Source organism: Microtus ochrogaster, chromosome 18 (genome assembly GCF_000317375.1).
Source record: "Microtus ochrogaster isolate Prairie Vole_2 chromosome 18, MicOch1.0, whole genome shotgun sequence".
NCBI classification, from domain to species: domain Eukaryota; kingdom Metazoa; phylum Chordata; class Mammalia; order Rodentia; family Cricetidae; genus Microtus; species Microtus ochrogaster.
In genome coordinates, this window is record NC_022020.1 from 56,076,969 (window position 1) to 56,102,936 (window position 25,968).

General features: G+C 38.5%; 1 protein-coding gene across 2 annotated transcripts in view; it reads right to left on the reverse strand.

Annotated features, from left to right (window-relative positions):
* Positions 1-25,968, reverse strand: part of Dcc (DCC netrin 1 receptor) — a 1,026,209-nt gene that overhangs the window by 4,869 nt on the left and 995,372 nt on the right. For both annotated transcript variants that reach the window (XM_026783657.1, XM_026783656.1), the window contains exon 27: positions 24,970-25,182. In XM_026783657.1, coding sequence (XP_026639458.1) covers positions 24,970-25,182 — 213 coding nt within the window. The remainder of the gene's footprint in view (positions 1-24,969; positions 25,183-25,968) is intronic.

Below are 25,968 nucleotides of genomic sequence, written 5' to 3' on the forward strand. Positions count from 1 at the left end.
ACACACACACACACACACACACACACACACACACACACACACACACACACACTGTAAGTAGCTGATCTTTACTAAGTTGTTCAAGTAGGACTAGTTTTATTATTTCCATATTAAAATAAGTATAAGTATTATTATTGCGAGCTTACATATGAGTGTAAAGAATGGAACAAAATCAATCTCAAAGTTCCACATTTGGGCAGACAGTCCCCCAGCTTATATCTAACTGCCTTGGATAAGGGAAGGCTTCCTAACTCATAACTTGTTTTATTTTATCAAGGTGAAAATTTTCAGGAAACTATGAAAGTGAACATTAGTGGAAATCAAAGACTATGTTTAGCTTGACGATTGAATTTTTTCCCATGTCTCTGAATGCCATAAGTGAGTTGTAATGTCAATAAACTCTAGCATTGTCTTCACCCATTTTTATTACAAAGTTTTTAAATATATGCATAACAGTGTCATAATCTTTATAAGTATTCATACTTCTTCTGTTATAGTCTCTAATACAAACTTAAGTAATCTTAAATGTGAAGAGTATTATAAAAATAGACAATATGCGGGCTGATGAGATGGCTCAAAGGAAAATCTTGCTGTGCAAGTCCCATTACTTGAGTTCCACGCCTAGTATCTGTGATGCGTGTGTCAGGGAGAATCAGCTCCAGAAAATCGTCTCTGAACTCCATAATCATGCTATTATGACAGGTGTACCTACAATTGTATGCACATATCAAACACACACAGTCACAATAATAAAAACAATAATAAAATAACAATAACAATAATTTTTTGAAAATTGCAACTTCATTAATCATTCATAAAAAGAGGAAAGGTATGGAATAAAACAAATATATCGTGCAAATTTTGAGTGCATGACACAGTCATTTTGGGTTCATGACCCATGATTAGTTTTTACTCCCATTATGCTCTAACCAAATGATAGTCAAATCTCTATTCATACAGAGATTGTAATGTTAGCTTGTCTTCACTGGATATGAACCAATTATGTGCGTGTTACATTTATCTCTATCCTTTCTCTTTAGCCTTTTGCTCCACGTAGGATGTAGTGATATTTCATTTGTATTTTAAATAAATAATGCTTGCATGAAGTTCAAAAAGTAAAACAGTCATGCTTACAGCCTTACACACCTTAATCTCACTAGCTACACTAGTTTGCCATGGAAGCCAGGCAGCAGTGGAGCACGCATGTAATCCCAGCACTAGAGAGGAATATAAAATGGGATGAGACAGCTTTCAGAGACAATCTCTTTCTGAGATTTCTGGAGGCAGGATTGCCATTTCAGACTGAGGTAGGGGTAAGAACCAGTGACTGGCTGTTTTGCTTTTCTGACCTGCAGGTTGAACCCCAATTTCTGTCTCTGGGTTTTTATTAAATGTGCTACAATAGGGTGTTCCTGGCAGTATCTTACAAATGGAGGCACTATAAAATGTGTTATAACTGAGTTCTCAACTGGATCTTCAGAAGGTCCTCACGTTTAATTTATATTAATATTTTACATTGTTTGCCTGGGGATGTAGGTTATGGTTAGATTACTTGCCCAGTATACACAGAGCCCTGAGATCAATTCCCAGAACTGTGATAAATAAATAGATGAATACATACATATATAAATGAAGTATGAATACTAATACATTTATTTAAATTGAGATACACATTTTGCAAAGGAATTCTCAAAGTTAGCTGCTCTTAAAATGGTGATGGTAGTACACACTACTCTTATCCAAACAAGTTGGAGGCGAGACATGAGGGCAGCATAAGTTCAAAGCCAGCCTTGATATATAGCCTGGTTCTTTCTCAAATAACACGTTCCCTACCTCCTCAGCCCAGGTACATACACAGAAAACCTAAGAATTCTGTCATCAAAACATGAAACAAACAAACAAACAAACAAAAACCAAAACAAATGAGCCAAAGGCCCAACCAAACGAATGACTGACAGTTCCAAAGGGCCCAACCAAAGTACTGACAGTTCCAAAACGAGAGCTGTTGAGTTGGAGAATGAATACGTCCCCTGGATTCCTGTTTTGAATTACAATCTCTGAACTGTGTTCATTTATCCTCTTACGAAGGTTTCCAGGTTCTGGGTAAATATGAGTTCAGCTCTTTTTCTCCCAAAGGTCATACTTTGCAGGAGCATCTTTTATACCTCACTACTTCAACAGAGCAAACACATCCTAACGACTGTTTTCTCTATGGACTTATTTGTACATACTTATCTTTTTTAAAATCAAGGCTTCCTAGATAATGAAAACAGATTTGCTTTTATTTTTAAGGTTTTCCAAATGTTTTAAAGGAATTTAAACTAGGTCTGTGAGCTTTACCAAGTACATGTAATATGCTCAGTACACACTGAAAACCAGTTCTCTTTAATGTGGGTATTTATACAAAGAAAATGCAAATGCATACTAGAGAAATAAAGGGCACTGGCCTAGCTTATCATGGAGGAAATTATAGCAGGGTTGGTTCCTGTTTTTATGAAAAAACATATAAAATAAATTTTCTTTTAGAATTTACTAGACTTAATTTTACTTAAATTATCTCAGTACATTTTTGAAAGCTTTGTATGTAAAGAAAATGAGATGCTTAGGCATGGCTTACCATTAGCACTACAAAATACTCCCAGATACATTTTCTCCCTAACATATGTGCAGATGCTTTATGTATTATACTCCCTTTGCCATATTAATATATTGCACTGCAATGCAGGTATGCCTAAAGACTACCTTAATTCAAACTCATTAAAAAAATGAAGATTATTATGTTAAGTGATTTTCTCTGGTGATGGTGCAACGATTATTCATTCTTTCAGAAGGTACTGAATGTTATGCAATGATAAGACACTATGAGCTTTGCACCAGGGATCTCAGAAACTTTTGGATCCAGACCACAGTGAGGATGTAAATTTGAACGCACTTCTTTTTCTGAAATACTATTGACAGCATCACAAATGTTCAGGACTCTGAAACCTCAGTGGGGCCGGGATTCTATCCAGTGACCTTCTTTATTTGTTCTGCTGCAAGGAACCTGAGGTTCTTGGAAACCAAGACACTGAGGTAGAACTAATCTTCACAAAGTTTATAAGAGGCAAAGGTTTGAGCAGTCCTCCAGAGTTTATTATTCGCAGGATTTGACTGCGCAATCAGTGTCTTTTAATGCTTTTTCTTTTTATATGATGAAGAAGGAGGTACAGATACTTATATAGGAGGGATTTCCCAGGAGCGGTTTATGAACAGCCAATTAGACAATGTTAATGTCAAAACTGTTCTTCAGTAAAGAAGAGATGCTGTAAATCCGAGATTTCCAGGAGCACTTTCGTGCTGGGATGCTGACCCCATTCTCCTGGGTGTGTATTAATTCTGTGCCTATGCTCCAGTTCTATTTGCACAGATTTATCATTTTCTGCTTTGAACCTCAGCTATTTGAAGTTGGACGCTAGAAGCCTGAGTCCCCCAAAGCTCACCAAGCTGAGCTCTACCCTTTACTTAAGTATCTGAAGCTCACTGAGCTATTGTTTTCTGATTTGATTATCTAGGTTGTATCCCCAGTCTTCCATGGGGCTACAAGTCAGAAGTAATTCTTTACTGTGCATCTGACAACTTACCAGCTGCCTTCCCCAAGGGCAGCATTCTGACCCCATCTTCTACAGCACTGGAATCAAACATACATCTTTATATAAAATAACTAGACGTGTGGCATATACCATTTTGAAGTGAAAAGGAACCACAATCCTCTGGCATTTGTGTTAGTGAGTGGAGCCTGGGGACTTGCCCAAACATTGCAGAGAGTGGAATCTTCTAGAACAGCAACTGTGAGCAGTATATAAAACATTGCAGCAAGTGGAATCCTTAACTGGTTCTCCCTCAGTGACTCTTAAAACAGCTCTCCAGCTTACCCAACAAGGGACTAGGTTGACGACCTTCTGCCCAAACCCCTTCCTGATTTAACACAGAAGCAAATTCTACTAAGGTGGCATGCATACTTACAGCCATGCTGTATGATATCTATAAGCCCCAACACCAACAATATGCAGACTGTCTTAGGATGAGAGTCCTTTGAAGACACTGAGCAGCCCCAAGTAACTGAATCAACAGCTAAGTGAGCACTGGAAGGGATTTTGCCCATCCCTGTAGATGCCCAATACAGAGACAGTGCTAGTAGGCATATCAAACAATGTGAGATATAGACATACAAATGGTCACAAACATCATATACATGGAAAAAGTAGTTAGTGCACTGAATTAGGAGCAGTGTGGATTACAATCACTCACTAGACTTGGCTTGTGACCATTTGTATTGACAGGCTGTGTTTTGAATCCTCAGTTCATAAATGGCTTGGTGGGAAAAGAAGGATTTGTAGATGCTGAGTTGACCCCCATGAGGACAACAAATATGAAAAGAAATATACAATAGATTTCAACTTGAATCAGAACTTTCAGTAATTTTCCATATAGCAGATCACAGCCCATCAGATATTCCTGTAAATCAAGAAGAAGATGCTCTTTTCAAAGTATGGGCCATTTCCCCTCAGCTACCCTTAAAAGCTGCCCATTGCGTCCACATAAGCCTGGTCATAGTGGAACTAATATAGGTAGGGAATTATCTAAGGCTACCGGCATTTCTGTGAAATGCAATGATATCTTGCATGCTGCAGAAATATGTGAGCACTACTCCCTATTATGACATCAACAAATGGAGCCCTCATTGGACATGCACACAAGTCAACCTACCCCATGAGAAATTGTCAGGCATACTTAATTGGGCCTATGCCTGCCAGTGAGAGCTACAAAAACGGCTTCACCTGTGTTGACACTGCCACGGGCCTCTTATAAGCATTTCTGTGCAAGAGAGCAACATGGAAAGCCACCATTAAGGGTTTCACCCAACTCAGTGTTACACATGGGTGCCCATGAAGAATTGATAGTGACAGAGGTAGCATTTCATGCACATTGAGACGCAGAATAGGATGAAGATACCAGGTCTGATGGTTTGCCCAGCTATCTTACAGTCTACTGTATCTGAGCTAATTAAAAGGAAAAGCAGGGTGTTAAAATCTAACATCTAAAGAGTCTAAACACAAAAGGTACCCAGTTTCTATGGGAAAAGAAACTCTCAGAGGTCACAAAAATAAAGAATGAAAATCACAGTGTGAAGGGTGGGCTATCACTCCATGAAGTTGTTGGCTAGGGAAGCCCCTGAGGCACCACAGATCATAAAGACTACTGCAACTGCTGTCAGTTGTATGCCAGATTCAGAAAGTAAGACCCTTTCGCTGAAGACGTCCCATGTGCACACTTTGCCTGCAGGGCATGCAGAACTAAAGCTGAAACTGAACGGGAAACTCCCATCTTGCTAACTGGCTTTCATAGTGCCAGAGGGATGGGGCATGCATGCTACTGATGGAGAACAGAACTCAACATTCCTGTTTGGCTATGGGCACTGTGTGTTTAAATAATGCCATGTCAGGCAAGATGTGCCTGCTTATGGCTCTGCTATCATGGATAAGACTTAGCAAATCTTTGGACTGTATTTAAGCCCCTCTCCAGGAGAGGGAGCTCACAACTAGTATAGTAAGCCAGGACAAATCTGCGGCTGGGGAGATCATAGTGCCAAAAGGAAAAGAAACACCTATGGATTTACTAGATGGATGTCAAACTGCATTTTAAACATTTGTGATTACACCCATCGCTCACCATTGTTGTCAGCCTCAGCTCCAACAATGGTGAAACTCTTGAGAACAGATGATTTTTAGGGTGACACAGTGGCCTAATTTTGAACCATAGGTGGACATCTTTAGCCATCGTTTCTAATAGTCAAGGATCATTGCACAAGAGGGGGTCAGAAAGAAGAATGTAAAATTAAGAGGAAGGGGTGAAGTGTTATATAATAAATTCCTCATAGAAACATTCCATCCTTCAGGGAAGTTCTTTAAGATAGAAGGCAACCAAGTCAAAATGTATTCAACAGTCCCTGAAACAGACAGGATTTGCTCCCCTCCCCGCTCCCACACATGACACAAACAATACAGAATGTAGAGAAACACTCTCAAAAAAGCCGAGCTGACCCTGTCTCGAACCCCCCCCCCCAAAAAAAAGAAAAGAAAAGAAAAAAAAGAAGCCGAGCTGCATAGAATACTCTTATAAGAACCAAGATATAGCTGGGCGGTGGTGGTGCACACCTTTAATCCCAGCACTTGGGAGGCAGAGGCAGGTGGATCTCTGTGAGTTCGAGGCCAGCCTGGTCTACAAGAGCTAGTTCCAGGACAGGCACCAAAACTACAGAGAAACCCTGTCTCGAAAATAAAAAAATAAATAAATAAATAAAAAATAAAAAAGAACCAAGATGTAAAGATGTTTCCAGAGCAGCGTTCTGGAAGAAGCAGAAGTTGTCTGAAAAAAGTTTAGACCAACTGACTCACTTGGAAAGGGCACCCCAATCTGTTGAGCTACCTGTGGTGTGTTTCTGATTCCTAACTTTTGTGAGCTGTCATCCATGCTGGGGTGGGCTGTGCTGATGCAGCTGTCTTTGAGTCATTTCTGCTCCTGTAAGTAACCCTTCTTCCATATTCCTATAAGTAACCCCAATAAAACTCACTGGTGCATCAAGTTGGACTTTGGAGGTATCAGTGTTTTCTCTGTCCTGGAGATTGTGGAGACATGTGTTTTACCTCCTTAGGGAAAGTCTTATCACAAAACAGTCTAAGAAAACTTTTAGGGAGATTTCATTCATGGAACAATTTATGCCATGTTAACATAGGCATATATTAGTTAAAATCACATGTATTATAAATAGGAATGCACAGTAGAAATGAGGTCATATAACTTAATCTGGCAGTTAACATAAGGACCATCATATAAGTTACTGTGCTTAGAAACCAACCTGTTCATTTTTTTAATACCATAAAAGAAAGACCCAAAGAATAATCACACTCCTCGAGCATGCTCATGCCTTGTGGCCAACTGTCAATCTTGACAATGCAATTCTAATCTATTTGATTCCTTTGCTTTGAATAAACTGTGCTAGCAAAAAAAATCCGTATAACACCTTATATCAATCTTGTAAGAGGCTAAGAAGCTGGAAAAACATGGCCCACACCCACAAGCCACAGATAACACTTTGACAAATCAAAGAGGGCTGCGACCTACACTCCTAAGGCATTGCTGAAAACATTAGAAAGTAGAAAACAACCCATTTCACCAGCATGCTAAACTCTTGTTTCTCAGTGTCTGGATATGCCAAGGTTCTCACTGGTGTTTCTGAAGTTGGCAGATCTCAGCCGTAGCTTGCAGAGATGACTTCATGTTTACTTCTTTGTTTTAGAGAACAGCACTTACCTTGATAATTAGCATATGTATGAACAATTTAACTCTTACGTGTTTCTTCAGAATGACATATCAAAGAAAAAGAAAAATAAATATAAAAGAAACCCTTCCAGGACTCCAAGCTGCTAATGTAATAAAAATTTAACTTTATAGTCAACATGCTCTGAGCGCTGTTCCAAACAAAAGGAGTGACTTTCAGAATGTTATCAGGAAACTACAACTTGCTTTGGGAGGAAGAAACAAACATGCATATAGGTGACAGCAAGCGGGAGAAACATCTCTGGGGTTGTAGAAATTGAAAAACTCATCTACTTGCATTTAGTTATAGATGGATGAGGGATTCCCAACCAGAAGCAACTGGCTTATGGACAAAATGAAGGAGTTTGAATTCACTGTTTTATTTTCTCCAAGTCAATGAACAATGTGCGATTTTTAAAATGAAGTCAAGCTAAATGCTCACACGTGCTGAAAAGGATTCACAGTTTCTGCTATTTGACACATGCCTAGGAAAGGCAACTTTAAAGGCAAGGGACATGGTCACCCTGTATTGCAGGAGCACATCATGGTGGGAGTGGGTGACAGGAAAGTGCTTGTCACATGGTAAGGGCAATGCAAAGAGATGGGTAGAGACAGGAAGGGACCCCTGGGTCCACGATATCCTCCCAGGCTATGCTCTCTACTGACCTAACTCCCTTTCTGCCTCTTAAACCTTCTACCTGTTCTCAGTAGTGCTACAGCCAAACAAGGAAGACACTAAAACAGGAATTTGAGGGACAGGTATCCATGCTATAACAGCGACAATTAATTAGCCTGATAGCGTAATTTCTTTAACTCCCGATTTCCTCATATCTAACAAAGTTAAATAATTTGCTCTCTAAATTATTACCTATAAAATTGATATTACAGCCTAATAAAGCTATTCTGCCTGCATTTTATTCTCATACTGTTTTTAACAGCTTGGTATGTTAAATTTCATGTTATTTCTATTTCCCTAGCTTATGAGTAGATTCATTTTGTTTTAATTTACTCCTCCACCTTCAACTCTTCCTAGGCTCCTCCCCAAACCCAAACTCTGCCAATTCAACTTTCCATTTAATGTCTTGGCTCTCTTTAAGATTTAGGAAGAATCAGCCAAGCATGGTGACATTTACCTCTTATCCCAGCATATGGGAGGCCACGCCAAGAAGACATTGCCCATTCAAGGTCATTCATTGGACTCTAACAAAAATTAAATAAATAAATAAATAAAACAAAATTAGAAAACATTGCTTAACACTTCAATAAAAATGTATTCAAAAAGGATTTCTCATCAACTTAAAAGAGTTTATAAATGGTAGCAATTTGCCTTTAAATCACTGTTCTATAGAAAAGTAATTCTTTTTTAACTCATTAATGAAAACCTGTAACAGAACTTTAGCTTGCTTTTGCTTTTTATATACCAAACTATAAATTGTTTGAGTAAAATAATGCAGTATTACATTTCTATGAGTCTAAATGACCCATGGTTAATTGAAATGTTTCAATTTGCAAATGCTTCGGTTGAAGCCACTCACTGCACAATTTTCTGTGCCTGGGGTGCGCGCGGGAGAATCACTTCAGGAGACCCTCCGTGCAACCCCAGAAGCTGCTATGTTAAATAAATGCTTTTACATGGCTATACAACTAATTAAGTGAGCATCGCTTTGGATTTAATGTTGTTTCCTCAGCAGGACCCACTAAGCAGGGAAACACAAATGATGTTAGAGCTTTGCGATGGGCCAGCAGTGTGCATCGGGGGAAGACGAAAAGCCTCAGCAGGCATTTACCGTCCTAAGCTTTATTTCCACAGTGCAGTTATTAAACATTTCATTTGCTCATTAGGTACATAATATATGACTGCCAGGTGTGGCCTCCTGCTAGCGTCTCCTTGCATGTTACTCCCAACCACAGTACTTTCTATGTTGAGAAACACCAGGCCAGGCTGTAGCAGGAATGCATTGTGCGGACCTACTTGGGGTAGATCAGAGGCTGCGGTGCATTCTGGGTCTGACCTTTGACTCAAAATTTCATATTCTTGCCTACCTCCTATAGCTAGCTCTAGCTTTCATTCCCTTATTTTATGAATAAAACTGATAAACAAACAAAAAAATTCTCTCTCATCTATTCTATAGTGGTAGCTGAAATGGCCTCTCACTGTCTAGTTTTGATGTGAAAAGTACTGATACATACTTATTTGTAAGTAATCAGTTTGCTTGTGTCATCTGGGGATGATGAAGATGTGGTAAAGTCACCTGCACTTCTCATGTGGGATGAGTTTTGGTGCTATGAGAGAAATGGGAACCAGGTGTGGGAAATTGTATATTCTTCTTTATATTGTATGTTCACAGAATATTAAAAATAAAGCGAGCAGCTCTATTTACTTGCATACGACAGTCATAGAGGAATCTTTACAGGCGGCCTAGTTTCAAACATGAATGTTTTTGTATTGCTCTTAAGGTATTTTAATGCACAACACATAAGAGCGGATTGCACTTGAAGAGTAATGAACGCTGAAATGACTAAGAAAAGGCTTGTTCTCTTCTAACATGGTCCTCTCTCCTTACAGTGAAGTGAAATGTGGTGTATCTGCCCCCTGGGGACAAGCTAGCAAAGGGTCTTGTCTCTCTACCCATATATCCTCTCCCAAGTAAAAGAATCAACACCGAGTCACAGGTGAGATGGGTGTCACATGATAAGATTGAGAGAGTAAACAACTCAAGTTCTTAAATGTGCATGTGATTGACACAGACAACTCCAATTGTGAAGACCACATTTATTATGCAACTAGGAAAGGCTGACTCCAGTAGAGTAAGCCAATAGTCACATGGATAGGGGGAGGAAACAGGCCTCCTTATTATTCCTGCCTAGTTTCTTGCAAGGGCCATAGCTTGCTAGCATCTGGATACATTAGGTGATCGGGATTTCATCTCTATTGTGTCTATGTGACAGAACCCAGAGAAACACTTGGGTGTTACCATCTTTTCTTAGTGGTAGAAAAACTATGACACCCCACACTTCCTTGAAATAAGACTTCCAAAGCACACATTATTGTGTTGTCTTGGAGACAAGAAAATCAAAGTTCAAAGAAGACAAGGGAATACTTAAGCCCTCTCAGCTAGTGACAGAGTTCATGGATTTCTACTACTGAGATATATGTTTTCATAGATAAAAATAATCTGAAAATTAATATCAAGAAGACATAACTGAGAATCTGAGTGAACAAACCAGGCAATTGTGGGTCTGGGAGGGAGAGATTAAGAACGGGGCAGCAAAGAACAAGAAAGATGTCAGCAAACCATTAGTAACTCACAGGGGCACAGTCAGAAGAAAGAACAGCAATAAACGCTACAGATTTCTGTTTACTCTTTCTTCTGTCACTGGGTATGTGACCCAAGATATGATAAAATATGATAACGTGGTGCTCTACCACGGAAGGCCTGCAGACTCCCCCTCTTTCCTTTAAGGCTGCAAAATTTGTTCTCTTCTAATAGATGAAATAGAATATATGTAACACCACAACATCAGAGAAATGAAAATTCTAAAGCCTCTGTAAAATACAGTATTTGTGAGCTGATTTTAGTTTGATAATGAACATCAAGAAACACCTCCACATACTTTTCCTTTAGTTTTATTCTTTTTTCCCTTTCAGGAACTTCTCATTCCAAACACCCTCATCATTACATGTTCACTTTTTATACACTAATTACGTGAAACCAAGAGCTTTATGTTCTTTCCCATGACTGAAAATAATGACCCAATAATACAGCCAGTGACAAATCAATCATGGCTTTCTAACTGCCTTGACTTGTTTGAATTTTATTGATAAATGATAGAACAGCAATACTGGCAACTGAAAGGTGTTCTGTTGCAATTTCATCTACCTACTTAAGGGATGTTCTGCTTCTTAAAGCAGCTTTCAAAGATGGTGGTAATGTTTTATTTTCCATCTCCCTTTCCCTCTGGCTGAACAGCGAGCTCATAATCCAACAAATAATTTAATTATCCTCCTGTGGTTACAGTAAGCATCTAATAAAACATGTAGTAGTCTTAATGAAAAGATACATTTTCATGGTTAGCCTATGATTTAACTTCCCACCTTTGCATATTGGAATATAAGTACCAAATTTACTAGGCAAATTGGCGGCCATTTAAAAGGAACTAAAAAAAAAAAACCCATAGGGGCTTCCAAAATACTAGAGGAAAGAAGCCACTATAATTGGAAACATGAGTTTAAGTATGGTCCCAAGTTAGTTTAAAGTGTTGGTATCCTATATATGAAGTGTTTATTTTGCATTTTGTAATGGATAAGAGGAAAGCTTATGAGAATTTTAAAGATTTGAAAGGAAGTAGGCTCATCAAACAGCCCTTGCATTAGGTTAACACTGAGAAATGATGACTAAGCAGAGGTGCGGGGAAGTCCTCAAGAAGAGATCACTGTGTAAGGCTGCTGTGTACTTTGGATTTGCCAAGCACCCAACCCACTGACATCAGGGATGACATTATGCTTTGATGGAGACAACAAAATGGAGGTGGACATAAGCAGGAAGAAACCAATGAGGCTGTGGGTCGTTTGTACCAGCAATTATCCTTGCTTCTTCATTGAGAGAGGTCATAGAATACATCTCAAAGAAATCTGCAAAGATCTTGAGAAGTGGATTCACCTGAGCAGATTTATGGTCCCTCCTTCTGTGGTTCTTTCCTGAGGTTCCTAGTTCAAGGCTACAGAATACCCAGCTGATTAAAATAGCAATAGAAACTCACAGTCACATGATGGTGTTTTAAGGGCACGATCAGTAGTCAGGTATAAAGATGATCAATTATTTCACAATGTTAAGGATCTTGTAATTCATTTTATTGTATGTACAATGCAGCTATTTTCCATTTTAAAGGCAAAGAGCTGACCACAAGGACTCCTTTTTGTAGTAAACCCCTCACAACATCCTTAACATTGTAAAATAATTGATTTTCATTTGTTCCGTCATTTAATGGAACTCAGTGAAGAACATGCATGTACACATATACAAAGACAATTCACTAATGGATATATATCACAAATGTGTTTAGAATGTCACTTCGAGATTACACTGTGGTATTGGCACATTGCTACATCAAACACAATCACTTCCAATTTTTATCTGTGTATTTCTTTGATTGACTGACACACAGCACACACATCATTTTCAAAGATCAAAACCCTACATTACTCCTTCTTATCCTCTAGCTCTCATGTTCCTTCCACACCTTTCGTCTGGGATATACCTTGAAGCTTAAAGGGAGTGATATATGTGACTCATTCATAACCAGTCATTTATTCCCACAACTTTGAGCAGCTATGAGTCTTTGCAGTTACCTGCAGCCACTGAAAAAAATAAAAGTTCATCTGATCAAAGCTGACAACAACACTAAACCCAGTAGTTACTTAGAAGGCAATTTGGTAGACTCATCGTGCCTATTTAACGAAACAACTGTAGTAGGCTCCATAGGTGATCCCCAGCCATGGAGAAATCAATGACTAAATTTACAGTCCCAACCATGAATCCCTGACCTAGGAATGGGCATCCACACTAATCTTAATGCGATTGGTAACCACCATCAAAGACTGGCCACTACCACAACAGTGCACGTCTTACCTGTCAAAACAAACAAGAAGGGGAAGGGGCCACAGGTGGCTGTCCACTACTCCCCTCTAGTAGCTTATAGAGCACTTTCTGATAATAAGTAGGCTGACCCGGTGAAAAGATGTTTCTTGCTTAGTTCCTGATGAATACTGTATAACTTCTGGTCAGAGCATGTACAGTACTTTTGGCAATAGAGTCTTAGCATCTAGTAAACAGCAGTAACAATTTTCTGAATTGTTTTGAGAGCTTTGGATATTTTCCAGGAAACAGCTCATAGGGAGGTAATTCACCCAAGACTGGTATTTTCATGCAATCAAGTATGGCTTCAGGGAATAGCTTTATCTACCCAAACAGGGTACCTGCAGTCAAACTCCTTTTTAAATGTTTAATTTGGAATTAGCTTAGCATTTATCAGATTCCCTTGTGGCTCTTCATACAACTTTAGTTTGGGTACATATTTTTACGATAAAATTATGTAAGAAATATCCAAATGACAGTATCTTTTCTTTGCTTGAAGGAACTACTATATTTATAATGGCTGTTTTCTTGAATTGCTTTTCTATCTTGGTTTCTGGAAAATTATAGTTTTATCTCTAGTACTTCTTTTTGTTCTACCACAAAAAATGGAGATTTGTCTAAATCTGTTTTGAAACTTTGCTTTTTCCTTTGAGTTTTTTTTTTTTTTTTCTAGGAGTTGGCATCTTATTCTTGTTACTGTATGCTGAAATGCTCACTTTCTAAAAATGATTCTCTATGCTACCACTTCAGCTCTGGCTGTTCTGTGAATGCTAGGTCTCTCCCTATCCATACTCAATTTCTTTCTAGGTGCTCGTTGCTCATATAACCTCTTCATCCTCAAATTTCTTTCTACTCACAATGCCATCTTCCCCAGTACTTCATCCTTTCTGCTTGTTTGCAAGTTCTCTGAAGACAAGGGATTAAAACAATGGTCACGTGGGAGTCATTTTCCCAATTCCTTCCTTCTAATTATTCAGTTACTCAACAGCATCTGCATTTGAAAGGTAACTCTTGCAAATGTCTCCTATTCTCTCTCTCAGCCCTTCAAATGCATGACACACTTTCTATATCATTCTTGGTTTACTATTTGACCTTCCTTAGTAACAGCTCATTTATTACACTCTGCCTTTTCCCAGCATATAAAGTTACTATGACCATGGGAATCACACTTTGAAGTCAGACAATTTTACCTATAATCTTTGAAAGGCCCTTGCTGGATCTTCATGATACAGTTTTGTGATGCTACAGCAATCCCGGACTAGGGATTCACACTGACATCATGCAGAGTGAGATTACCTTCTGCAACTACTGTTTAGTGACCATGACCACAGAGGTCCCAGTTTTTGCTCTCAGAGCTCTAGGCTCCCATCAGGCAGGATGGTGCGGGTTACTTTACAGTTGCTGTGCAATATAAAAGCATGGTAAGTGCACAGTGGCAAGCTTCTCGGTGTATAGAGCTAATGCAGAATTAACTATGAATAAAAATGCATATGATACAAAATATTTTATCCTGAGCTACCAGAAATGTAATTTACTCAGACTGGATTCCCTAAAAAGTCTGCCTGGTTGAGAGTTTATTCCTTCCTGTTTGCATTGCAAGTAAGTGATTTCAAGTCATCATTTTAATAGCAGCCAAAAAAAAAAAAAAAGACATGTTAAAGTCTCCAAATGGAAAGTTACCAATGAGGACGGTATGTCTCTATATGATGCTTTGTAAATTCTTCACTATTCAGAATATCCTCCTTTTTGGGATTCCAGAATATTTTATTTTTATACAGAATGGAAGCCAATTCTGGGTTTAGAAATGAGTTCATCTATTTTTAGATTTTTTTACATCTACATAGATACTTACTTTAACATTCAAATAAGAAAACACAATCGGTACATATTGAAAATGAAAACCACAAATAAAAGTATAACAAAGTAAAACCCAATGAATATGTTAACAACTTGTCATCAAATAAAAACTGAGCAAAATCTGGGGCATGTTTGGTTGTTGTCTTTCTTCTACAAATGATGAGGCTAGAATATTGTGGATTATCAGACACATTCCACAAAAAAACATTAGAATATTTGGCGGAAATAAATATTCATATTTATACATTTACACATATATAATAAATCTAGAATATAGATTTGTGACTTTTTTTGCTACCTACTATTCCTTGACCTCCTGTTTCTATATCTTATAATATAATGATGTAGAAAACGGATTTCTCCTTAAGATATGCTTAGTTTCAGAGCCTTGTTCTGACAGTTACATGTTTTGTGAACTAGATCTACTTCTTACATCTTTTTTGAGCCAATGTTTTTTCATGAATGAATTAGGAGAAGAATTTTTCCATTTATGCTTCTCTGATGAGTGAATAAGAACACAAACTTACAGTGCTTAAAGGCAATTCGTAAGGAAGTCTGAAGATCCCATTGACATTACTAGAATACACAAACTATCATCTTGTGGGAGTTTAGTGTATATTATACCTTGTTTTACTATTAAAGAATATTGAGACTGTGTTTCTACAGTCTTCAATGTCAGTTGTAGAAGTAGTCTCCCGGGAACAAAATGTTTCTTTAGGATGATACTCCACAGAAGGATGAATAAAGCATTAACACCTGAGCTCTGAGGTGAGGAAAACTTAGAGATGACCTGCGCGTGGAGGAGGAGGGATTGGTAGGGAAGTTGTCTATGTGGCGGTCATGAGCATTGATTGACCTGAGTCAGATTTTCTAGAAAGAATCCTGTGTATAGTCTGAGAACTCACAGCTATTTCTTTACACTAATTGTCTGACATTAAAATCATCAAGAGAGTTTAGATAAATTTCTATCTGGCAGGTTCAAGCTATAATTCCCATGGTTTACCGTTGCTTTTCTCTAGTCTATAGTTGTCACAAAACACGCTCCCTTCTTTTCAGCTTCTTTGAGTGCAGAACCTACTGCTTTCTGAATCCAGAATCTCTAAATCAGTTAAAGGATGTTTTAAATGTGACATCTGGATGACAGAGAAGGTACTGGGGAAGAGAAAAAGAAGAAAGGAAAGAAAAAAAGATTTAATTTCTTAAGAGGTAATTATAGAAACGGTATTTTTTTTTAGAATTCTTTCTCCCAACCTATGTTTACCAGGAGTCTTTTTGAACACATATTTACTTCTTAGGTATATTTTATATTCAATGATTAATTATGATGATATTTTAAGAAAAATTGTATTAACTTCCCTACTATTCACATAAACATTACTTTCAACTAGGGCAATGTCCCCAGTTAGTTCCTTGGGCAGCTGAGGATAGGGAACCTGAAATGACCCTATACTATAGCCATACTGATGAATATCTTGCATATCACCATAGAACCTTCATCTAGCGATGGATGGAGATAGAGACAGAGACCCACACTGGAGCATCGGACTAAGCTCCCAAAGTCCCAGTGAGGAGCAGAAGGAGGGAGAACATGAGCATGGAAGTCAGGACAACGAGAGGTGCACCCACCCACTGAGACAGTGGGACTGATCTATTTGGAGCTCACCAAGGCCAGCTGGACTGTGACTGAAAAAGCATGGGATAGAACCGGACTCTCTGAACATGGCGGACAATGATGGCTGATGAGAAGCCAAGGACAATGGCATGGGGTTTTGTTCCTACTTCATGTTCTGGCTTTGTGGGAGCCTAGCCAGTTTGGATGTTCACCTTCCTAGACCTGGATGGAGGGGGAAGGACCTTGGACTTTCCACAGGGCAGGGAACCCTGACTGCTCTTCGAACTGGAGAGGGAGGAGGAGAGGAGTTGGGGGAGAGGGAGAGGAGCGGGAGGAGGGGGAGGGAAATGGGAGGCTGGGAGGAGGCAGAAATTTTTTTCAATAAAAAAAAATTAAAAAAACAAAAAAAGAAAATATAAAGGAGCCCAGAGTATAAAGTTATAGAGCCTCCATGTTATACCAGAGGTTTCTGTTAAATACTATCATTTTATAAACATAATTCATGTTTATTTTTATTCCCTAGAGTGGTGCAGGAAAGCCTCTCCAGGTTATATTTTATCTTATCTAGTTATGGTGGGAAATTGAAGCAAAAAGAAGTTAAATGGCTCACTCAATGTCGTAGGTAGTCAGCTGGGGTATTAGACCTCAGTGCAGAACTTTTGTTTGTTTGGTTGGTTTTCGCCAGTTCATACTTTTATTTAAACTTCGCCCATGATGGATAAGAGACACGGGAGAACAGATCAACTCCCCTCATTCTTCAACTGGCCACACTGTCCTGCTGCATCTCCTATACCAAGGAAGGTGTCTTCTCTGTCTTGTTTACATAGCATAGCTTGCTTCTGTTGAGAAACCAACTCTAGAACACAGCCAGAGGTAAAACTAACACAAGCTATAATTTCAAGTGTAACAATGGGGGGAACTAAGGGTTCACCGTGAAACCCCTGATTTTAAAAGAAGCCTACTACTGTGCTTTGAAAAATGCTTGCCTTATTAGAAAATTATGGCTTGCTGACTGTGTTACTATAAAGGTGCATACAACTCACCATGTGAAAGAATCAGAGGCATGAATGAAAGATATTTAAGACAGCAGTCTAGAAAACGCACTGAAATGGGCAGTCATTCCAATCTCATTATTTCTATTAGTTGGCATGTACAATCATGTTATAATACCCCTCTCATTTGAAATCAGTTGTTTGCTTATCATAGTAACTCACACACACGTAAATGTTAGAATCCCCTTTGCTACAAAAGATAAAGGTATTGTCCTGCGAAAGCCTCGACGTTCCAGTGAATGAGATTCTGGTAATAAGAATATCAATCCTTCTGGATGTGGATGTTGAAAGTTAAGGTTCACAAATTCTCAAGATGGCTACCATGGTAATACATTGTTCTGTCATCTAGGAAAATGCTTTAAATCATTGTCGGATCTGTCACAAACTTTTATGTAACTTTTTACTATACTATAAGTCTTATCTTCATAGTCTACTCATAGTTAATTTCAGTTCATCTCAACACAGAGCCTTTTTGTTTATTTTTAGAGTTAGTTTTTACAGAACTTATATTCAAAAGTCCATTAACAGGAGGCTAATGTGAAAACTTTTTCCCAACCTTTCCCACACCTTCAGAGAAAGTTCTGGAATCTGATATGAATTAATGAAATAAAAAATAACTTTCAACTACTGAACACAACTGGGACTACAGACAAAGATGTTCATCTTTTAAAAAGATTTATGATTTATTTTAAGTGTGTGTATATGTGTGTTTTCTCTCTCTCTGTGTGTGTGTGTGTGTGTGTGTGTGTGTTATGTCTGTGTGAGTGAATGCCATGCGTGGAAGACACAGGTGCCTACAGAGGTAAGAAACAGATACTAGACTCCTTGGAACTGGAGTTAAGGTAATTGTTAACTGCAAGCTTGCTTCCAAATCCCTAACATTTGGAATTTTTCATCAAATTAAAACCTTTCCCATACTTTTACTATTTCCCTCATCAAGGAAAAGGGAATCCAAGGAGAAGGATACATTTTATTCCTATAACGCCCAAGCCTGTAGACTTTCATACAGCCCATTCTTAAGGACTATTATATGATTTCACATATGAGGAAAGTAGGAGTCCGAAGAGAAACATGGATTCTTTATCAGGCACCGACATTGTCAGTTTCTCACGTTTTAGCACGCCCAGTGGACCCTGCTCCTCTGTGTTGCACTACACAGGGACCATGACATGAAACTCATGAAACTCAACTGGTCAACAGAAGTTCTAGGACATGCGGCTTCAAATTGTTGTTTCCAACCTGCATTAAGATTTAAGGCACTTGTAGCATAGGAGTTAATGTGTAGTTTGAATCATTTTTATCTGCCTTTATCATTAATAAACATCTAATTATTCTATTAACTCTCAAATTGCTTTACTTTACCTTAAATAATTGGATTGAAATTGATAAACTGCATTCAAATTCTGGGTTCTCTTTATTGTTTTATCTGACAAACTAAACAACCAATTGAATATTCATTGCAGTTTGGATGAAGATCCCAAGAACAATGACGCAGTATTCCCGAAAGGTTACAGGGTGCTCTGCTCCACTCGTGGTTGATTATAGTGGCTTCTTGGTTAAATATTAATTTATTGCTGATGATCTTTATGAATTACAACTTAGTATAATATTTAAAGTTTTATGCTTTAAATTGATTTCTTTTTTATTGATTTTTACTGAGCTCTACATTTTTCTCTGCTCCCCACCCTATCTCTCCCCTCCCCTTCATCCCTCCCCCAAAGTCCCCATACTCCCAATTTACTCAGGAGATCTTGTATTTTTCTACTTCCCATGTAGATTATATCTATGTAAGTCTCTCTTAGTGTCCTCATTGTTGTCTAAGTTCTCTGGGATTGTGGTTTGTAGGCTGGTTTTCTTTGCTTTATGTTTAAAAACCACCTATGAGTGAGTACATTAAAGTTTATATATTTTCCCTATACTGATTTTTATAAAAATATTTTGATTTCCAAGACATTTTACAAAGATCAATACACTGTTTTCATCAGAATTTAAGCATGTGATCTATAAAGGATATAGGAAATGCAGAAGGATTGCTGACTTGGAAGAGAACTGCTGCGTACTCTGTCACCAAGGAAACTATCAAGTCTCTAATAAAATCCAAGGACAGCCCTCTGAAATAGCATGTTTTGAACTATCTTATTCATGAAGTCAACCACATATTGTACATAGACCTCTTTAATTGTAACTTATTATTAGTATTTAAATAGAAATTTGATATTTTAGCATTTAATGATGTTAAGCTGACCATTTACTTCAAGTGTATAAATGATATTATTGATAAAATATTTCCCTTCGTAAGTTACTTGCCCTTTTTCCACACTCTGAGACAATGGGGATATTCTTTCGGGAATTCACCAAGGCCAGCTGGCCTGAGTCTGAAAAAGCATGGGATAAAACCGGACTTGCTGAACATAGCGGACAATGAGGACTACTGAGAACTCAAGAACAATGGCAATGGGTTTTTGATCCTACTGCATGTGCTGGCTTTGGGGGAGCCTGGGCAGTTTGGATGCTCAACTTACTAAACCTGGATGGAGGTGGGCGGTCCTTGGACTTCCCACAGGTCAGGGAACCCTGATGGCTCTTCGGGCTGAGGGGGGACTTGATTGGGGGAGGGGGAGGGAAGTGGGAGGCGGTGGCAGGGAGGGGGCAGAAATCCTCAATAAATAAATAAATTTCAAAAAAAAATATTTCCCTTCGTTTTAATTGAGAAAATTTGATCAGAGGGACTCAAAGATTGACCTAGCAATCGCTTCCTATGTCCTCCAAATAACTTTTTAATTCGAAATAGCTTTTCTCACACATGCACTGTTGTCTTGGTCTACTGTCATTGTCTCTCATCTACAGTTTATATTGTATTTCCATGTCTTAGCATTTCCGTTCTTCATTTCCTTCTGAAAGTCTCAATCGTCCGTGTTGGACTTCACAGATCTGGCCATCAGCAGTCCTGGCAGACAGCAACAGATGTAAGGGTTTGGCTTGCTGCCCTACTGCAGAGGATGACTGGCAGTTGGAGCAGGTGAACTTCCAACAGATGGCCATGGTTCAGAGTTCTTTGGAAAGTTAGTATTCTTGGTATAACTTCCTTCTTCTATCTAATAATACATGGATACTAAACAGTTACTTCAGAGCTGGCAAGACAGGTTGCTTTGTGAACTTGGTGCAAGGCTGGTGATCTGAGTTTTAATCCCTGGATCCCACAGAAAGGTGACGGAGATAACCCACTTCACAAAACATGTGTGCACTTCAAACAAAAGTTATAACCCACTTCACAACATAATGCACACATAAATACACACACACACACACACACACACACACACACACACAGACAGAGAGGAAGAGAAAGAGAGACAGAGACAGACAGACACACCATACAAGAACACTCACACAATAAGTGAGTAAATTATAACTTCATTACTCAATAACTAATCTAAATATCACATTATCTTCCACAATGTTTCCTTAGGATATATTTCTGAAATAATATTCAGAAAGTAAAAACAACAACAACAAAAAGAAAATCCACATTCCTTGTCAATATTATATTTTTCTGAATTTTGGAAGTCTGGATTCATACTCAGTTGTTCAGCATGGGAAACATTAACTTTTTCAAGTTTTCAATTTATCATCATAGTTGAGGCATCAGTCACTTGAATTGCTTATTAAATCTTCTCTGGAATTAATGTCCCAATTTTTAAGATAGTTAACAGACCTCTTTGCTATTTACATGTCAGAATACCATTTTACAGGAAATTAGTGTTTTCCATAATAAACACCAGGTAGGTTACAGGGTGACAAATATTGGTTATAGCTAAGCACAGTTGTCTTATTACATTTTGCTAGAGTATGATTTAGGATGATTAGATTATAACAGATAACATTTCATCTATTAAATAAAATTTATTACAAGTGAGTTCAGGAAAATCTCATGATGCTTCTTAAAAGCAGAGATGAGATTTGACATGAAAGAAAATGTATTAAAGAGGAGGTGGTGTAACTTTCATGTAATTTTCCTTCATACAGTTGATCCAGTGTTGATCCAATATGACCAAGTCAACGCAACCCGATTGTTTAGTTGTGGAAGTGATTTATGTTCTGTGACTGACCCTAAGAGAGAGGGCTTTATGATACCTGTTAAAGGACCCCTGGTCTCCCATAACCTCTACCTGTGACTGATTCTAGCAGGATGGAACACTCAGGTGGCATCCGTTAGGAGCAACCCCAATGGTGGACTGAGAGTGAGGTATTGGAATTGATTGCAGTAATTTCTAAAAAGCAGTTGACTGGCCACATCATTTCATTGTATAATTACAGAAATGAGGGCCTGACAAAAAGATGCTGTACACAGGGGATGCATGATTTCCAGAGTAGTCATAAAATATAAAACATGAATTCTCTCTCCACTTTAATGCATACATACCCATACCTTCTCCTTGATCCACAGACTAATAGAAGCACATGCCGCAATGCGCAGGGGGAAAACCAAACTCAATGTTGCTATCTATACAATGAAGTGATTTTTGATTTTGTCATACCCACTGACATCATTGATTGTTCAAAGATTGAAAAGATCAGGATACAGTGGGATTTAATATAGATATAAAGGCGAAAGAATTATAGGATTCCTTTTGTTTTCCAAACACGCAAGGGCAGCTTAGGAAGCTCATGTTATACTAGTGCAACACTGTAAATGTCAGTGTTTGTGAAGTTGTATGCTCTTTGTCTGTAGAATGATTCTTCCACAGGACAAGTGGGCTATTGTTCTAAGCTCATTTAAAGTATTACTGGTCCTTGTACAGCTAAGAAGAACTTCAGGAAGGAACCACACAAGAGTGTATGAAAAAACACATACACAGAGATAAACACAAACAGATGCATACACACACACACACACACACACACACACACACACACACACACACACACACACTATCTTTGCTCTCTTTCTATTTAAGCTGAGAAGGACTAAGTCAAATCATTAATCTATTCGCGCCTGTGATTTTTAAGGTACAGGATAGCTGCTCTGTGGAATTTGTAAAGCCTGTGCAGTCGTTCACCGCTACGATATAAAGCTCTGGTACAGAATCATTTTATCACAAGATGAAGATGAAGATTTGGAAAACACCATAAAGACCCTGGAGTCTACTAAGCTAAATCTCTAACTCAGCGGGTGTGTGGGAGGGATGAAGGAATGAATCTATGCTTGCAGGTAGGCAAAATTCCAGACATTATGACAACAGAATGCCTCTCTAATTACCACCTACCCCAGCAATATTGCATAACGCTCTGCGATCCCAGGGAGATTGTTACTCCATGATATGTATTGCCCTATTCCTCATATATAAAGCTGTTGCAAGCACAGCTCTGCACATCTCAGTGGGAGGCAAATTGAGGCTGGGACCCTTAACACTGCTCATGAAAAACCACATGCAGAAATCCTATTGAGGGGAAGAGCTCCTTCACTGATGCTAATCACAAAGCTTTCAAAGCAGAGGAACTTCTCATTTAGCATAATCTTTAAAAATTAGAGCAATGCCTCCCATTACCATATTCTAAAGTAATTACGTGCAGTAAGTAAAGACAAATTCATTACTAATTACACAGCCTTTTATTGTGAAATCCAGAGTGAAATTATTTGAGGTATTTTCTTTTCTAAGCTGACAACAGCATGACTTTACTTCATCAATCAGTTTGACTAAAGCAATGATTTTCTTGGAATTAAAATTTGTTGAAAGCACTAAGTATTTCATCTTTTGGGCTAAGAAGCATGTAGTTAATGTCACCACTAATACATTTGTCAGTCTGCTAATTTTCTTTTTCTATTAGAATAAGTAAACAGCAGCCCTTTTAAGAAGCATACTATCTACCATGTGTCAGGAGCAATGTAGGGAGACTTCTTTGAAAACCATGTGGTAAGGCATTATGAGATGCACAGGAATCACAGGCAGACAATGAAGGAGAAACATAAAAGGGAAAGGCATTTAATAATTCCAAAGTGACGGTATAATACATCTCACAAAGCATAAAGGGAGGATAGCATTTAGAGGTGAATCATAAAAAAAAATAATCAAATCAAATCCAACCAGAACTCAAGGCAGAGGACCAGAAAATAAAAGGAGAGACGGTTTCTGACAAAGAGTTAAAGCAGAGTGGGAGCGATCGCCAAACAAAAGAAAATGGGGATAGAAGCAACGAGGCTTTGCTTCTAGGGCATTCCACCAGTCAGTACCCCCTCAAATAAGCTCATTATTTGATGGAATATGGTCAGGGACAGTCCAAGCAACTCATTCTGTACCTACGGATACGCTTCAATCACTTAGGCTCCATTGCGTTTCAGTTAGACTTGGTAATACTTTAATTAGAAGAAAAGAATGCCTGATAAGGAATGCCAGCTCTCTGCTCTGCTCACTGTCCCACAAAGAAACAACTGGTCTTTTTGATAATTGTGTGATCCTGGAGGTCCAGATTGCAGCATGATTTCCACATCTCAGGTCCTGAATCAAATGTCACTTCTACCCAGTGTTTCTTTTCTTCTTTCATTTACAATAGCATTCAAAACTGCCTTTTTGCTCTATTAAAAAAAAAAAACACTATTATTTCGAAAAAAAGGCCTTTTCTTCTGTCATAGTTTAGATGTGAACGGTAGTGCTCTTAGGAGATGGCAGAACTCTAAGAGGTGGTAACTTGTGGGTGGTCTTAGGTTATTTGGGGGCATACTCTCAAAGATAACTAGAAGAACATGGTCCCTTTCTCCTCTCCCTGTCTGGCAATGAGATGAATGGTGTCCTCTGCCACATGTTCCTACCATGATGTATTGCCTTACCACACACAGGATTAATAAATCATGAATGGGAACCTTTGAAACAAGGGCCCAAATAAACCTTTTTCATGTTTAGTGATGGAAAGATGGCTTTCATGATGGACACAAGCTAAGAGAATAACAAAAAGTTCTCTGGCAATTTCGTTTTATGATGTTTATAATTGGTATAAAATATTAAACTACTTTTTTCCTATTAAAATGTGGATAAAGATGACATATAGGAATATAGCACTAAATGCATAACTATTTAGAATACTTCATTTATTCCTTTTCATAATTTTGGAATATTTGATAGATTACTTTTTATATCTGAATTTGCCATTAAATACATTGGACATAAACTGAGAAGCACAGATGAATTCCTCAGATTTTAGAATCTGTGCTTCCTGACATTATAAAGAGTTGGTGAAGATGCGTTACCTACCAGATCTGTAGACAGAAATAAGTTGCTTAAACTATCTGTCGGTTCCCTGATGACTTTTCAGTCATCAGTAACAAGCATGAGCACATGGGCAAGTAATCAATCCACACTGAATACATATGTGGTAACCACGCCTTCTCTGGGTCCCTTCTGCACTTCCGTAGAGCTATCATTGACGGTAACATTCCTTGATAAGTGACATGGCTACTTACCTGGCTGAGACAAAAGTGGTGTATAAGGGACTTTTGGTTCTATTGCACTCATTGGTGGAGGTAGCAAAGGGTTGGCAAAGCTGCGGAGCGGATGAGTTGGTCGGACACAGGCTGTGGGGATCGTTCTGCTGGGTGCTTCTTCGCTGCTGGGATGTTCAGGCTGAGCTGGGGGCAGCATGGGCTGCTGTTGAGCAGCGGGTCCTTCACTCACAGCTGTAGGGGAGATAAATCAGGTGTCATTCAAGATAAAGTTTATTTCCCCACATTTCCATTAACAGTCCATGGAGAAAAGAGAATATCAGCTAATCGCTTCTCCATATTATGGACATTCTTATTCTTAAGCTCTCTTGCATGTATGGACAACAATCAGCTCAGCACTTTTCAACAGGAGAAACAGGTCCAGTAGGATTGGGTGGGTCTTCCAGAGACAGTAATACAATATATTCTCACTAACTATATTGCACGAACTGTCTGGACCCTGTAATCATAAGTGATGAAGTGAGAAAAAAGAAGTTATTTCTTCCTTTCTAAGTAGTAATGCCTGTAAAATTCAACATACCCACCCTGGTTACAGCTGCATTATTTTCTACCAGCCAATATGCCAATTTTCCTGTGATTTAAACATGCCGTGTCAACTGTCAAACAAATGAGAGTTACAGGGTGCTCAGAGGCATTGCGGGGAAAAAAAATGATACAAATAATAGCCACCATCATTATCTCCCATAACAAAATAGAAGCACATTGAGCTAAAAGTTATGAGACATGACTCCACCGGAGCAAGTTGCCTGAATACAGAATTACGATTTTTTTCCTCTTTGATAGCAAACCATGTAATTTTCAGGCAGATTACTATAGTTGAGGAGGCTTCACATAGTCATTTGTGACAGCCTTGAGGTATCTGGACAGCTTTGTATATGTGATTGCACCTTTTCCCCTAGGGAACACAGTTGAGCGAGACTAAAATATTTTCAAGGTTTTTTTTTCTGTTGCTAAAGACAG